The sequence below is a fragment of the Talpa europaea genome (genome assembly GCF_964194135.1).
Source record: "Talpa europaea genome assembly, chromosome: 12".
NCBI classification, from domain to species: Eukaryota; Metazoa; Chordata; class Mammalia; order Eulipotyphla; family Talpidae; genus Talpa; species Talpa europaea.
In genome coordinates, this window is record NC_140079.1 from 79,660,098 (window position 1) to 79,677,300 (window position 17,203).

General features: G+C 50.3%; 1 protein-coding gene across 17 annotated transcripts in view; it reads right to left on the reverse strand.

Annotated features, from left to right (window-relative positions):
• Positions 1 to 17,203, reverse strand: part of CUX1 (cut like homeobox 1) — a gene marked incomplete at both ends in the record, with an annotated part of 322,665 nt that overhangs the window by 13,739 nt on the left and 291,723 nt on the right. For 8 of the 17 annotated variants that reach the window (XM_084251643.1, XM_084251642.1, XM_084251640.1 and 5 more), the window contains 2 exons: positions 7,090 to 7,783; positions 12,597 to 12,861. The exons of the other annotated variants lie outside the window; for them this stretch is intronic. In XM_084251643.1, coding sequence (XP_084107769.1) covers positions 7,090 to 7,783; positions 12,597 to 12,861 — 959 coding nt within the window. Of the gene's footprint in view, positions 1 to 7,089; positions 7,784 to 12,596; positions 12,862 to 17,203 lie in introns of those variants that run through there. 17 annotated transcript variants of the gene reach the window in all.

Consider the following 17,203-nt stretch of genomic DNA (forward strand, 5'->3'; position numbering starts at 1 on the left):
CCCTGCGGTTCTTTTGGTGGGGAAGGGGGGAGGGGAGGGCAGGAGGCAGTAACCACTGGCGTGATAGCAAAAAGCATTTATAACACCAATACCAACAACACAAAACAACAATACACTCCTGATAAGTACTTAAAAGATTAACCTAATAATAAATAGAAGAGGATAGAAATCTCTTCCCCCCCCCCCTCAAGGAAACATCCTTTTATAATTACCCTCACGCACGCTGGCAGGTCAGTAGCAGTCAATCCATCTCAACAAGAAAAGGTTAGGTGTTGGAAGGGACGGCGGTGGTCACACACTCCGGAGGGTTTTCGGCGGCTGAGCCACGCACACCCCCACCTTGCTACCCAGTCGGCGGTTCCGGCGGGCGCCCGTGGGCCCTGTGTTCCTAGCTCGGTGGTCAGCAAGAAGCAGGCTGAGATGGGGGTGGGGGGGGTGCTGGGGAGGCCTGTTTTCCCTTCAGTTCATGGACAAACGGAACTACAGTGAACGTACTCATCCATAACCTGAATCATCTGGTCTAAAGCTTACTTTGAGTTCATTTGGTGTGCAATACATTATCTCTCAAAAATGAAGAAAAAGGATTTCTATTGCACAGAGCTTTTACACATAGTCATCTATTAAGTGCTTTCTGTTTAAAGCAAACTACAAAAAGAAAGGGGGGAGGGGAGAGAAATAAGGAAAACGAAAAAGGAGAAAAGAGCGACTATCAAACAAAAGCAGCCCCGTGCCACTTGGATGCGTCTTGCTGGACGGTGTCTGGCTTCACCACGGGAAGTCCCAATGCTTCTGTACACACTGTGCTTCTGATTCTTTTCCATAGGGATGTAGCCGTGACATTGGGATATAAGGCACCTTTCTTTCTGATCACAGAAAGCTTGATACATAGCATATAGCATATTTTGTGATAGAAATTAAAGCCTAAACACTACGGAAATTACGGGAACACAGACTACACTTAACATCACTGGGTCAACTAGAATGATCCATGAAGAGCAATTTGAAGGTATTTTAAAAGTTTAGTAACAAGGGGTGGGGAAGTGCACATTTATGCATAGCCTAATGTCTTTCTCTCACTAGCCTTTTTAGGATTCTTCGCCTGTAATGTCCAACTTTTAAAGTCAGCATTTTGGAGGAGACTAGGCGCTTTGGAAATGTCTTGTTAAAGCTAAATGTCACTTCATCCAAAAATGAAAATGGAGATGATGCCACTTAACGGCGTGGACACCGATCTTTGGAGGGGAGTGGAGGTGGGAAGCCAGGCCTGGGTGGGTGGGGCTGGTTCCTGCAAGTGGGGCTGGCAGGAAATCACATTTCCACCGTCTTCCTGGCCAGGGATCAGGCTCTCAGGCTGCCCTGGCTCCTGGGGTGGGGCTCATCTCATGCTCAGTTTGCCGCCCCCCTCCACCCTTCACTTAGCCCCAGGGCTCTGGTCTAGCTTCCAGCACATTCCTAAAGGCAGGATCTTGATAGACCTATCATTAGGAACTTGCTTTCTTCTTCTTTCCTGGTAGTCTTCATCTACAACGAGGCTGATGGGAAATACTGTCTAAGTGACGCATTCGCTCAGTGACTGTGCCGGGTAGATTGACATCCAATGTACCGGGAGAGGGAACACCATCACACTAGAGTCCTGGCTGTCACTCTGTGACTGAGGGTGCAGCTCGGCCTTGGGGGTCACGAAGCCGCCCCTAGTGCCTCCTGGTCCAAATGAAACCGTAGCGGCAAGGAGACTCCTAAACGTGAACTTTCCCCGTCAGTGCCCAAGCACATGGCGACACAAATCCTGCAGCTCCACTTTCAACATCGTCCCAGCAGGCCACCAGGGAGTGGATCCACCATCCAACCAGCTGGCTTTCTTCGGCACTGGGCAGAAACTGGAATATTCTTTGGGGAAGAGAGAGCCATATGATTTAAGACTGGGTGCATGAGCTGAAGAATGCCGTATCCTCTTCTGTCCTGGAGATGTTTCCAAAGATCAAACTGGACTCATACCTCCCTGTGGCGGACACGACGCCACGTAGGAATCTTGGGCAAGTGGCCTCACATGGCCATTTAGGGGCAGCCCAGGGCAAGGGGAACGGCTGTGACGGATCTTCACAGCTGAGCAGGAACAGGCAGAAAGCAAAGGCAGGCCCAAACAAGCTCCTCTGAGGCCCAAGACGGCCCTTGCCTGCAAATGAAACAGCTGTGGGAGCTTCAGGAACAGGTGGAAGTCAAGAGAAGAATCCATGTGCCTCGCAGAACTCAGCTGTCTGTCCACCCTGTGCTCACAAGAGAGAGTAGCAGCCTACCCACCAGGCCAAGACACACACAGATGCCACACTTCTAGCCTTTTCTCTCCCTGAACCCACTGGCCTCACGGTTCTGAAGGGAGTGAAGTGAGGAGTGACGTCGGGTGGGAGCACAGGTTAGTGAGGTAGAAGGGGACAAATGAAGAGTGTGAAGACAAGAGAAGGACATCTAGGGAGGAGCCAGATGTCCAGCCTAAAGGGATGCAGCTGCAGTCCACGCGCTACATTGCAGGCCGGAGCCTGGCCACGCCACACGTCCTGCACAGCTGGCTTACTGGCCTCAGAGCAGGGGTCTGGGGGCGGAGGGCAGATTTCTGTGGACACAGGCCTGTGAGAGTGGGCTTGTCGTAGGTATTTAAGGCAAAGGCTGCTGTTTCCCAGCTCAGGATCTGTAATTCACTATCACTGTTTAACTCTGTGCCAACCCCAGGAGGACATGCCAATACTCCTCCCTGGCTCCTCTGCCATCTTCAGGGAGACTGGTTTTTCTCAAGTGAGAGGAGTGAGAAGCATTGCACAGAACATCCACAGAGTTCATGGGTCACTCCTGTATAAAAGGACACAGATCAGGAGAACAAAGAAAGCCAGTCCAACGCTAGCCAGGAGGGGCCAGCCGTGGACCGAGCCTCACTGGTGACTGCTATCCTGACCTCTGCAGGCAGGACTGCGTGTGACCTTGGGGCCTTGAGCGTTCCCTTTGGCAGAGAAATCACAACCTGCTACCTATTTGCTTTGCTCAGGAGCTGCATGCTGACGTGGTCCCGGCCAAGGAGGCACACGGGTGTGTCCTTTCTCCTAGAGCAGGCCAAGTGGGTCGGGTGGGGGCTGGGGGGTGGTGATGGTGGTCTTGTGGCCAGAGATAGCACGGGGGAACACTTAACCCAAAGCTCTGCAGCGCCAGGGTCTGGGCCACCAATCAGCAGATCCGAACGTCCAGACTGGACAGGAGCGTTTTCAAGTGGGGGAAAAAACAAAGATGCCAACAGGTAGGATGGGGCATTTGTGCTTTGGAAATCAGGGAACTGTCCCAGGGAGGATAGGAACGATTACCTTTTTGTTCAATCACAGTCCCAGACCCCTTTGGCCATGGTTGATAGTAATCACGAGAGTCGAGATCCTGGCGTTTTGGGGAGCCTTCTCACAAGCCTGCACTCCCGGGAGTCTGCCTTGGTCCTGCCCCAGAGATGACTATCAGCCACCTCGGGTGATGATGGCCCCAGGCAGCCTGGCTCTGAGGATAAGTGGCTGTGGTGATCCTTTCTAAAGAAGAGCCGTCTGTCTGGTGGACAGAAATCACAGATGCCCTGCCTGGTCCAGAGGTTCAAGAGAAGAGGTCACCCGGGAGCCGGGCAGTGGAAGCGAGTGGCGCGGGTCTGGGCAGGAGCCACACACCTTCCACTTCAGACACCACAAGAATAAGTGGGCAGGAAGCGAGGGTCAAGAGGCTGACCGTGAACACTGATTTTACGCTGAGCCTCCACTTAGCCAGCTAAGTAATGGCAAAAACCTTAAGTTATGAACACTGCCTCCAATTAACAAAAAAGAAGCCATTTAAAATGGTATAATGGAGCTTGTAATTAAGTGTTAGTGTTTTATACAGAACCGTTTTCCCCAGGGGAGAGGTACAAATCAGCTTTTTAAACTGATGGAGCGTAAGGAGGAGGAGGTCGGCCGTCTGTGGGAGCTACTGCGTGGAACGCCAGCCAGCTGAAGGCAAACCCCACGGAGAGGGTGCTGTTCAAGGCACTTGAATATTGCTTATCACGATGAAAGATCAACCCTTAGACTCAAACTGAGGGGCCCAGCGAGGAGGGGACAGTCCCCCCACTCCAAGGGTTTCTGTTTTTTAGTGACAGCTCTTAGAAGTATTACAGACAGTGATAGCTTACCACAAACAATCATAGGGTTGGGATCTCAATTAAAAAAAAAATAAATAGAGAACAAAATACAAAGAACTGCAAGCAAAACTTAACCAATTGATTGTATCGAGCACCCAGATGTAAGTCTGGCAAAAAAGACAGAATGGAAATCAACAATAACCTAGTTCAAAACAAAACAATACAAGTGACTAATTTGCTTGGAAGAGCCGAAGTGGCTGTTTTAGGCTGTTGCTATTTGGCCACTAGGATGGACTTATTTATACTTTTTCAATTTCCTCGGATTTAACACCTTTGTAAATAACAGTCATGCCTTTAAAATTAAAACACTACCCTAATATTTCCTGTTTTAATTCCCTGCTTTTCATTCTAATGAAAATGAGATATTCAGAAATTCATCGCACATGATGACAAAATTCCCTCGAGGTTTTTGTGGAGAGGACACCACAGAACTGTCAGGGGCTCTGCTACTCACTGTCCCAACGCAAACTCGCCCTTCTTGATGCACCTGAATCGAGCCAGATGTTAATCCGTTTCCCCTAAGCTCCTCCATTGTGAATTCTCTTCTCACTGAACCAGATCTCAAGTTCAGAGATGATGCAAGCATCAAAAGACAAACGGCCTGCCTCCCAGCCTCCTAGAGCCTTCTGAAAACTTCGTATTCATGAAAAGGCATTGTCTTTAGTGTAGTGACTCTTAAATTTGTGAAAACTTGAACTAAGTGCTGCAGTTGCAGGTTAAAAGACTGTAAATGAAATACATAATTTCTAAAACATCATGCAAGAAATGTGGTTTCACATCTTACAGTCAAAGTCCTACAAGTTAATTAATACAAGCACACTGAGGTGTAATAGCGGGAGCATACCTTTAAAATTATAACTCCCTCCCACCCCCCCAAATCAAAAAAGGTAATATTAATTAAACTTAAGAAATAATGAATGCACCATTAAAATGTCATCCAAAGATGTTGACCTAAGACAAAGGTTTCAATGATACACAATACGGTCAAAAAGTTTTCAATCAGTAATATACAGTATGACAACTACATCTTGTAAATTATACCCAATACTGCCGGCAGTCTATCCCTCTAAAGAATATTTGCCCCTTTCATCCCTTCCTAACAATCAGATAATAAAATACAGCACCTATAAATAAGCAAAAAAAAATATATATATATACCGAAATCATCTATTGTTAGTTTAAAGATATGGCAATAAAGGAGTCTAAATTAGCAAACTTGTAGAAGCCATAACTGATAAAACAGCTTATTGAAAAAAGGTGGCAGTAATGCACTCTATGTGTGCACAGGTACTTAAGAAAATACACAGACGTATAAAATTGCACACACGCACACACACACACTCTCATCCACCTCTATTCTCACGCATATACACATAGACAACAGGAGGAATCAGAGACAAGTTAGACTTTTGATTGGTACTTAGACTGCCCTAAACTGTGCATAAAAGAACGTTCCGAGAGGCAAAATGAATGGAGGGCCAATGGTCTGGTCTGGAAGTGAAGAGCATCAGCCTTTTGGTGTGAGTTTGGGCCATCTCTACGGGGGTGGGAGCAGAGCCCAGACTGCCACGTTCTCTCTTCGGCAGGGAAGGAAGCTTCCCACGGAGTCAACAGTCATCAGTGCTTGTGGTGGGGAGAAAGGGGGAGAGAGCGTGCGCTCGAGCCCTGCCCAGGCCCAGGGAGCGGCGTCCCCTGGTGGGGCTCAGTCCATCAGGCGCCCGGGAGAGTGGTGTGAGGTGTGGTGTCTTCTGTGCCAAGGAAAGGCTGCTGTCTACAAGGGGCGGGCTGTGTGGCCCCAGACCTGCCTGCTGCCACCTTAGGGGCCTACTCTTTCCTCTTGTCTTTAAATGCTCGTACATGTGCAGACGCACTAACACAGATGTAGACACCATAAATTAAACAAAATGAACGGGTACATGCTACAGTTCTAACTTGTCTCCTAAACCTCCGAGATATGAGGTCTGATCAGCGTGCTCTGCGGTTAGAGGTTAAAAAGCAGATTATAAAATACCTAGATTCGGATCTTTTCTTTTTGTCCTGATTTGGCCTAGAATGGAGTGTATTAAACAAACCCTGGTCAGCAAAAGCCCAGAGTCAGTTAAAGCTATGGATCAATGTGCACTACATGTCAGGATTCTATTCACGTACAAGAAAACACTACGTCAGCTACCACAAAATCAGATAGTTTCCTGATGTGACTTTTCTTTTTGTTAAAAAATATGTGGAGTAAATGTGTTTTATTTTAATTCAAAGTTTCAAACGAGAAGATTCTTTACTTGAAAATATTTAGGAATCCAAACTAGTGTGTTTAGAGTCGGTTTGACTGTGCAATCTCTTAGTGGCAACTGAACAGCTACAAAAACTTTCTTTTTTAATTTTTTCTGAAAAATCCCCCCCCCCCCTTTTCCTGGTTTAAGAAGATAATAGTGTATTATCGCTCTGAAGCCATTAGATGGCAGATAAAAAGCCCCCTTTTAATGTGTGGGTTTGATTTTTTTTTTTTTTTAAAGCCCACACGAAAGAGGAGGGCGCAAGGCAAAGCTGTAAGAGTTATTCCAGAACCTGTGGAAATCACTTAGGGCAATAAAAAAAACACTTCAGGGTACAAAAAAGCTCGACTACACATTTCCGTTTTCTTCCTTGAAAACACGACATAGATTGGGCTTAATGCTCCTTTGTTTTCTATATGCACCTTGGCCTATGGCGATTTTGCCCTGTGGCCCGCAGGGCGGTAAGTGCGCAACAGGGTCCAGGCCCCCGCCCCTCTGCTCTGCCTGGCCCAGCTCCACCAGACTCGGCCCGCTCGGCCCGGCTCGGCCCGACACGGCCCAGCTCGGCCCAGCGGGGCCCAGCTCGGCCAGATGCGGCCCTGCTCGGCGAGAGGGCGGGCGCGCCCCTCAGAACTCCCATTCGATGGGCTCCTCGCGGCTGGCCGCCTTCTCCAGGCGGTGAATTATGCTGTTCAAGTTCGCGGCCTTCTTCTTCCTCAAGGGGTTGTCTCGGGAGTCCCTGGCGCCCGCCGCCTCCGGGAGGCCGAAGAGGCTCTGCAGCGAGCTGGCCCTGCGCGGGGCCGCGGGCGCGCTGGTGCTTGGCAAGGCGGAACTCCGGTCCGCGCCGTCTCGGGCCCGGCAGGGGCCTTCCCCCGGCGGGGCGGCTGAGGTAGCGGCGTCCTCCCCGGCCGCGGGCGCGGCGGCGGGGTTTGGCACGGGCCCCGGGCCGTCCGCGGGGCCCTCGACTGGCGGCCGGGGTGCCCTGGGCCGGCCCTCGTCGTCGGCGATGTCCGGGGTCGCGATCCCCGAGGGCGGTGGCTCCGTCTTCTCTGCCGGCCGCGGCGCCTCCTCCCTCTCCTCCGGGGCCGCGGCCCCCTCGGCCGCCGGCCCTCCCTGAGACTTGGCGGCGGCCACGGGGCCGCCCGACTCCTCGGCGTCCGCTGCGCCCGGGCCCTCGGTAGCCTCCACGCCGTCGCAGCTGTCGCCCTCCGAGCTCGGTGCTGCCCGGCCACTGCGGGCCGACGGGGAATCGCTGGCCCCAGCCTGGCCCTGGCTCCCAGCTTGAATCTCCTCAATGAACAGTTCTCTGCGGATCCGAGACCTGCAAGACAGAAGTGGGGAGGGCCTCGTGAGGCGGCGGAGCACGCAGGCGGGCAAGAGCCCCCTTCCCAAGGGCCACACCCCTTCTCTCCACCCCATGCATCTCACATCCCCTCCCAGGCAGAGAGTCCCTGAAGCCTCTACCACCCACAGAGCACGGCAGAGCCTCTCAGCGCCGCTTCACAACCGGAAAGGCACCCTGCTCCTGAACACAGCACACCGCTCCTGGCTTAGCCAGGAGCCTGAGTAAAGCCCAGGCTGCTTACCAGATTCTGTCCTTCACACTAGCTGTCCCTCGGTCAGGTGACCAAGTACCCTCTTCTCCAATGGCATGGAGGCAGGTATCATTTAGTGGTATGCTGCCTCCACCTACGTCCCACCCATCTCCCCTTGTGTTCCTGTTTATTCGGAACTGCACACCTCAGGCCTAGCATGATGCTTGGTGTACAGCAGTGTATGCTGATGGGAGTAACACATGACCCGCAGGATGAACGAGAGCTGCTTCCTCATCAGGACTTCAGGAGAGCACTAATCATTACTGCCCAAAGCAAAATCTTCCCCCCCTGTCAAGGCGGGGGTAGGGGTACCACCACATGTGTTTTCAGCTAATTCCCACACCAGAAAGGAGAAGACCTGGAAAGAGTCACTTTTGATCAAGCAAGGAGACCAGAAAAGTACTCCGGTATTTCAGCAAGTTTTGAACAAGCTGAGTTCAGCCAGTGGGAAATAAACTGCTGTTCTTTGTTGGGTCTGAGACAACTACAGAAGGGCGCTGGCCTTCCTGGGTTTGAAGCCCTTGTTGACATCAGGAAGGGGGTCTCGCTAAGTCCTTTTGCTCCATGTTTCACCTGCCACCATGCTCATGGTCTAGGCTCAATCACAGGTCTCGGAGGTCTTTCTTTCAAAGAGCTGAAAAACCTCTGATGATGTGCCAACTGTTAGTGGAAAAGCACTTCAGGTGAATTAGCACCCAGTGTCTGGCCGAAACAGCTTGCAGAAAGCCCTTGGGTTAGGCATGCATGGAAGTTTTTTTGCAGTACATATAATAAAGCTACCATTTTTTGAGAGCCCATTATAAGCCACTGGGTGTTGGAAGCAGGGAGAATTCACTGTCATTTAGTCCAGTATGTCAGACTCTGGTCTGGTTATCTATTATACAGTTACAAACTCGCTGCACAGGCTGAGCTCTGACCCTTGTTGTGAAGATGATTTCTGAGCCAGAGATGTAGGGTGAGGTCTTGAAGCCCCGCAGAAGTTCCTGAAGTAACACACTTTGTTCATTTCCTAGGGCTACCTTGGAGCCCATGAAATGGCAGCTCCTGCCAACAGCGTCCTTGGCACTTGCTGGAGGGTGAGGCCTCTGCTGGCTTTCAAGCCCTCTGGCATCTGAGAATGTCAGTGAACACTGGTCCCATCCCACTCTGGTTGGGGAAGTGGGAAGCTAAACAGGGACCTAAGAGCTGGTGTTGGCCTGGCCTAGGACAGAGCACAGGCAAACTTGGGCTTATAATATAGCTTTACTACCTATTAACTGTGCAACCTAGACAACTTCCTTAACTTTTTGAGTTTCAGTTTTCTTTTTTTTTTTTTTTAATAGAGGCATGTTTTATTTATTTATTTATTTGTTTGTTTGTTTTGTTTATACATGCACTGGGTACAGTCAGAAGCGCGGGAGGGTGAGAGAATTCACCAGAGCCAGAGCGGGGAGCAGAACAGGCAGAAGGACCGAAGTACACTGCTGAGGGGAGCAGCGGGCGGCAGGAGAGGTCTGCGCGCCATGTGGGACCCTCCTCTGGTGGCCGGGGAGCAGCCGGGGATCAAACCGGCGCCACAGAGGTCGCCAGCAGCTTCGCAACCCAGCGCTCAACCGCTGCGCCACCGGGGAGGCCCGAGTTTCAGTTTTCTTAAAGATATGGAGAACAGTAGCTTTCTTTCAGAGATACTCAGATGAAGTAAAATGTTCATGTATAATATATAATATAAAATATATAGAAGACCAAAAAAAAGGAGCTATTTTCACCATCCGGCTGCCCTTTGAATGGCGGATTCCCCGTCATAAGCGCTAAGGCTGAGGTGAAAGGGGTGGGCGTAGGGAAGGACAACTTCACGCCTTTGGCGTAGCTCCCAGCTGCCACACTCGCCAGTTTGCTGTGAAGTGGCCACCGATCAGGGGACCCAAGGAGATAACATGCTTATAAAGCTCCTGGCTCAGTGTCTGGCACATACTAGTGGTTGGCAGATGTGAGATATCAGCCTTCTTAGCCTAGATTTGTCTCCATGTTGATGAGGTTAACTTCTGGTCTAGAAAGACCAGGTTCCAGGAGCAGATCTGTTTTTTGGGCAAGTTACTCAAGGTTCATGGGACACCATGGCTTTTAGGGCTGGAAGTTCCTACTGGGTGGACCTGTTCTAGAAGACCATGTGTCCTGGGGTATGTGGTTCTAGCATTCCCAGGTAATTGGCCACCTTAAGATACTTCTAATGGCCTTAGGGTGGAAGGAGAGGGGAAGTAAAACTTTATTTTTTGAATGGGGGAAAAAGTTGATATTAGGGCAGGAGAAAAGAAAAGCAACTTTTTCTAACCCCTGTAGAATGAGTGTAAGAAGCTGCCTTCTCACTGAGGACCTGAACACACTGGGCGAAGGTGCGCTGAGTGCTACTGTGAGGCAGTCCTTCTTTGAAGCTCTGCAGGGACTAGCAGGGTAAGCTGGTCTGTATTCAATGCTTAGTGGAAGATCTAGAGCCAGAGAGAGCGCATGCGCTCAGTTTGAACCTGTGTGCTGCATGTTACCTCCTGGTTGACCTTAGGCAGGTGACTCCAGTTCCGTGGCTTTATGCCAATTCTGAACAGCCTGGTGCTCACTTTTCCTCTGACTTACTTCTAGCTTATAACATTTTTTTAGTTCCTCTTTCAAGATTCTGTGCATCTACCTCTTCTAGGAGATTTTTTCCAGATTTCTAGATCTGAAGCTAACCTCTGCCCTTGATTTTCTTATTTGACTTGGCCCAGCCTCCTCTGCTCTCAAGTGATTGTTGAAAGGAAGTATTTATTGCGCATCCACTCTTGATCTAGCCCTGAGCTTATCAGCTGAATTTTGAGGGTCTATTGCTATTTTTCCTCTTCCCCTTTTCTCCTTATTGTTGCTAAGGGTGTAGAGTTGAATTTGTTTATACTAAATGCACAGAAGAGGTGTCTCCACAGTGACCAGCAACCACCATGGTCACCAGAAGGCCAACAAGATGAGTTGAGAAAGCTGGAGAGTGCCCCTGGCCGAAGGCAGTGCCTGCCACTCAGAACTGGGGCCTGTTGGGGAAAGGGGGCCCAGCAGGGCCCACAGAAATGGTTTTGGGGATTTTTTTGTGTAATTGGTAGCACCTTTGCCCAGATACTTAGTAATCTACATCTTCGCAACACTTGTCCAGAGTTACAACACTTGCATTAAAATGAGTATAGTTTGCAGAGGACTCGAAAGTACATATTCGAATGTATCTTTGTGTCTGGAAAGTGAAAATGAGATTGCATAACACCTGGCAAGCAGAGGCTTTATGAGCCTCTGCCCACATTTCCATTCATTCGTCTTCATTATACTCGTTTACTACTCTCGAAGTTTCCTTCTACACAGAGGGAGCTCCATTATTGTAACTGCTGGCCCCACTCTGCCTGTTCTTATCTGATTGGCAAATTCAGGATGAATAAGCTGGTTGTACTAGGCTCCTGTACTTTCTTTGTCTTTGTGGGAGCACATGGGAAGCCCTGCCTGGGACCAGAGCTGCCATGATGGATACATTTGCCTGGTTCTAGGAGGTCAGGTAGCGGGTCTATCTGGCTCTCACACATCTGCTAACTGAGCCTTCATCAGCAGTAAAGATGTTATTTTGGCTCTTATCTAATATTTAAAAGATATCTCATTTGTTTCGAACTTGTGAGATTTATTGGGCCCCTTCAGAAACTCCTGCAGAGCATATCCTGCGGACAAGGCAGCCAGAGACTCCCTCCTCCTGCTTGTCCCTGAATATCTGTGATCTGCCCTGCGCCATTTGATTCAGTGACCATCAGGCCCCACCCATGGCGGCTACAGAGTTCTACCTGGCACCTTGGTGTGAACAGGAGCACCGACCCCAGATTTATTGAGCCCTGGAGAAAACCATGTTCTGAAGAGAAGTAGCAGTTGAGACGGCCACTTACAAATCATTAATCAAGCAGGAATTTCTATCAGCCTACTGAGAATTCTTGGTCTTATCAGCAGGGAGTCTTGGTTACAGCCATAGTCAACAAATTTATTGTCTATCAGTGGATTTTCATTATTTATCCCAGTGTTACACCCCAGTCTACCTTCTACAAGATAGCACTGGGTCCTTACCTGCTCAAGGGGGTTATTCACGTCCCCTGAATGATGTATTTTTCATCTATAAGATACAGTAGTCTATATCACTCATAATAGTTGTGAGGGTCAAATGATACAGTGTTGGTTAAAGCACGCAGTTTGGTGCCTGGAGACCTAGTAGATGCTCAATAAATCTTCACTTATGAATTAAGAAAGGGCCTTACACTACTTAGTTTATTTAATTACAAAGCTAATCAAACTAGTCTGTAAAATCATACAGAAGAAGTCCTGAGAACGCATCAGAAAGCCACTGTGCTGCACTGACCACTATGGGCCTAAACCCTACACCCTCCCTTATGAAGTGACGCCGCTAACTGTGACACTACATCTTTGGATTCAAAGTGAATAAAACAACATAAAAAGCCAACTAACTAATCACACACCAAGTTCTTAAGTTTCCAGTGTGTGGGGGCCGGGAGCAGGATGTACCTGTAATTGTGGAACCAGTTGATGACGGTGCTGGTTTTCAAGTTGAGCTGGGTGGCGAGTTCCTCGATGGTTTTTGGTGACGGGTATGGCTTTTGCTGATATGCTCGTTTCAGAGCTTCTTTCTCCTCTGGAGCCAGCACCACTCGGGGTTTTTTCAGCTGGTGCTGGGGCTGGGGGCTGGCACCCTGGCTGTAGTCCACGCCAACGGAGGGCGGCTCACAGGGCTGGCTGTCGCTGACTGAGCTGTGCCGCCGCTTCATGTAGGCTGAGGGAGGGAGAGAAGTCAGATTGAGGAGCAGGCCCAGCTGTGAGATGTGCCTGACTCTGGCCCCGTGGACACACAAGCCATGGCTCGAGATTACTTCTGTGTAGACTGTGGCAGCAGGCTGTCTGCTCTGCTCCTCCAACAGCATCTCAGGATGCTGGGGCGAGAACCATCCTGAAAGCCCGCATGCACACATCAGGGAGCTGCTCTGACGCTGCGAGCTCCCCACCTGTCCCGTGCAGCAGTTTAGCCAGGGACACAGACTCATACACGGAGGAAGCTGACTCAGATCCCTCTGGGAAGGGTCAGGAGAGGTGCCCCAGGAGAGATGACGTTTAAACTGCATTTTGAAGGACAAGGAAGGATTAGCTAGAAAACAATAGGTGCGGAGGATGAAGATGGCGGGAGGAGGCTCCAGAAGGTAGAACGGCACGTGCAAAGACACAGAGGTATAACATAGCACAGAGTGTCTGCATGCGTGTGTGTGCACATGGAGAACGGCCATGGTGGGGGGTTGTTGGACACACCCCTGAAGAGACAGGCAGAGCCAGAAGACTTCTGGGGTAGGCCAGAAGTCTGGACTTTAGCTTGGACGCAGCGGGAAGAAATGAAGAGATTTAAGTTAAGGGAATGATATAGCTGGCTACATGTTCTTGAAAGGTTGCTTTGCCAACATCTGAGGAACGAGCTGGAGTGGGAAGAACTGGGAGGAAGGTGTTCAGTTAGGAGGTAAGAATGAAAAAAGCTTGAATTAGGCAGTGGAAATGGGGAAAAGAGGACTGTGGTGATAAGGACAGAAGTGCCAGGACTTGGTGACTGGCTAAGTAAGGCACGGAGAAGAGCCGAGGATGGTTCCTGGACTCCGCTTGGGCAATGGCTTAGACAGTCCTCAGGTTGGGCATCCTGGGGAGCAGATAAAAGGTAGATGATGATGATTTGTCTCAGAAAATGTGCAGTAGTGGGGTGTCGCTAGGTTTATCTACTTTGAGATGTTCTGTAGGCAGCTGGCTAGGTATTAGGCCCAGGTTTTGTGGTCTGGGCCATAGAAAGCAATCTGGAACCATCAGAATAGAAACTGTAAGGAGTCAAATGTATGGTCCAGGATAGAAATGGACTTAGGGTAGTAGATACACGTGCTGATTTCTAATGCCAGACACCTGAAACTTACACAGTGTTGTAATGCAGTGTTTCTCAATTTAAAAGAAAACAGAGATTGTATTTGAAGTCAGTGGTGTCAATGAGAAAAAGAAGGGTGAAGAACGGACCCTGGAAGACGCCCACATGCAGAGGCTATTCCTGGGAAGCAGCAGCCATGAGGGGTGCAGAGATGGGAGGACACCCCGAGACTATGATGCAGCAGGAGGCACGAGTGAGAACGACGGTCTCAGCATCAGTGCTGCAGAAAGGGAAGTTTGCAAGGACCCAGAATGCCCTCTGCATCGGTGATGAGAAGATACCTGGAGACCTGGTGACCACTCTGTGGAGCTGTGGAACAGTCAAGGGCTGAGGAGATTAGGGGAACTCGAGGCCCGTGCCAGGTGGATCAGTGGGCCACGCCCCTGGGTGAGGCAAGACCTGAGCATGGAGGAAGGCAGTGTCTATGCGCCACTGTCTTGAGAAAGGGGAGAGGGAAGCTGGGGACCTGCAGGTGGTGGAGAAAGAGGGGTGGAAGCAAGGCCCAGTGGAGTGAGGAGACGGGGGTTTGACTCAGGCCTAGAGAGCTTGCAAGGGGGGCAGGGCCCAGCAGAGCGGCCGAGGGACTGTGAGCACTGACTAGGGGCGTGCTGAATACTAGGGGCACCTCCAGAATACGGGACGGGGTTCCTAGAGTGGAACCTCTGTGGTTTTGCATCATTTATTACCAGCTATGCTTCAAACTGAACACCATTCGGACTTTCTTGAGCAAATGAACCCATCCATATCGATCTTTCTAGTGGACTAGTGTGGAATACAATCTGATTAACAATTCTTAAAACTGATGGAAAAGAGACCTTATCTCATCCAAATGGCAGTTAATAGTAAGTGGGAGTATCAGAAGCAGCAGCAGCAGCTACATTTATCCTTTAGTCCTCAGTTATGTGACGGGAGAAAGACCATTATTACCCCTATTCACAGATGAAGAAACCGAAGATGAGAAGTGATCTGGTTTGCTTAGGTCACAAAGCTCATGAGTGAGACCGGGCTGACGACCTCAGTCTGACCTAAGTGCTGCCGGCCTGCCCTGCCTGGTGGCCAGCACCCGCAGCCCCATCCCACCCAGAGGGAGCCCAGCAAGTTGGGGAGACACTTCAGCAGCACCAATGTGTGGGTCTCAAATAAATGTCTCAGGGCCAGTGACGGCCAGCGTCCATCTAGCCACAGGGGGAGAAGCCCAGCCCAGGGCTAGCCTATGCCCGCGCCTGCGTGTGTCCAGGTGCTAGTGACCGTGTGATCAGATTGGCTCAAGGGTCATTTCATGAAGGAAAACAAGGCAGGCTAGGATAGAGAAAGGAGGATTATGGGGAGGAGAGAAAGAAGGCAAGCACGCAGAGATTTAAGCAAAACAGAGAAGCACAGTGTATGGACGAGGTGGCTTAGTGCTCATGTGACTCCTGCAGCCTCAGCTGCCTGATTTCTAATCTAGGCTAGCCTGAGAGCACAGCTTATTTTCATTTATTTAAAAGGGAGACAAATTATTTTAACGACTATCATTAAAATACTGAGCATGTATATGTGCTGGCAGTTCCACTAGCCATGCTCTTCTAAGCCTCACAACCTGAAAAGGGTAGCAGGGTTGTCCTCACTTTACAATGGAGAAGCTCAGACCAGGGAGTTACTTAGGAATTTGCCATCTTGGCACGAGACCTAGGACAACTAAGAAGGCAGATCTCCCCCTAAAGAAAATGAATATGATCAAAGTCAAAGGCCAGAAAGAAATTGGCCTGGCCTGTCTGGTCAGCGCCCTCCCAGGGGGCAGATCGCCAGGGGTAAATAGCTGGTCTCCCCTGGGCTGGACAGGGCTCCTTTAGTGGCATCTCCTAGGGAGAGGTCCCTGGGGGCCACAGTCACTTTTAGGGACCTTGGGATGTGAGGGCTGAGCTGAAACAGTAACTCTTCTATAACACAAGATGGTGCCCACAGCCCGCGTGGAAAGAGGACTGGAGGCCCAGGGAGTCCCTGAAGAGCTGTTTGTGAGGCTGAGGTTCCTTTCTACTGGCCCAGAAGAAAGAAACACAGCAGGGGGTGGTAGACCCAGGGCTGGTGCCAGGAGGGAGCTCCTGGCACTCACCAAGCTCAAGGCTCTGCTTTCAGGCAGAGGCACAACACTTTACAATTGCTTGGATGAGTATGAATAAATTGGAAACTCAGGAATGGGTATATTGGGCTCATGATACCCATGAGCCCACTGTCTCTCCTTTTTGTATTTGAAACTTCCCACAATGAAGTTAAAACATTTGGGGGCTAATGTGCCCCAAGTTGGCAGGGTTTGCAGCTGCCCAGAGCTGCCTGAGGGGCGTGGCCTGTGCCAGAGCCTTACACACCTGAGGGCAGGCTGGAGCCCGAGATGGGTGAGAGGTGACTGCCTGGGTACATGGTTACCACGTGACAAGTGTTCAGACAGGGCAGCGGAACCCGGGAGTACCAGCTCTGAAGTCTGACAGCCCCATGATTGGGTTCCTGCTCCCCACTTATTGCCAGCTAGCTAGTAAAATGAAGCAAGTTTTGTAACACTTGAGCCTCATTTTTCTCTAGAAAATACATCTGTACTGGGGAGAGTTGTCTGGAGTGAGTAAAATTTCAGCATCTTGCCTGGCAAAGAGAAGGCAGGCAAGAGATGGCAGTCTCTATTCCGAGAGGATACACCAGAGACTCTGGCTCCTTCCGGAGCTCCAGCCCTTTCCCTCATGGGGCGACCACAGACATGCTTGGCTAGCAGTGAATGGCAGACTCTCCTGCTGAATTGGGCTCCAAAGAGGGGCTCCAACCCTTACCCCCTTGCTCAGATGCACAGGGGCAGGTGCAGCCGCATGGGTGGCTGTGAGGTCGTTTGCAGAAGCAGACTCGGGAGGGTGCACAAGCCTATGGCCAGCCCAGCAGCTGGGCCCAGTCTCCACTCTATGGGATTCAGATTCATCCACTGAGAGCTCACGGTCCGGCAGGTGACCTGAGACTGCCCGGTGAAGGGAAGACTGACTGAGGAGAAGCAGCATGAGGGCGTGCAAGCCCTGAGATGGGGCAGGTGTTACTTTGCCACAAGGACTCCCCTTAGGATTTCTCTTATGTGGTAGCTCCAGGGTGCAAGAAGAATGCTGACCAACATTTGAAAGGGTTCCAGATGCATTTGGGGACAAAAGCTGCACTT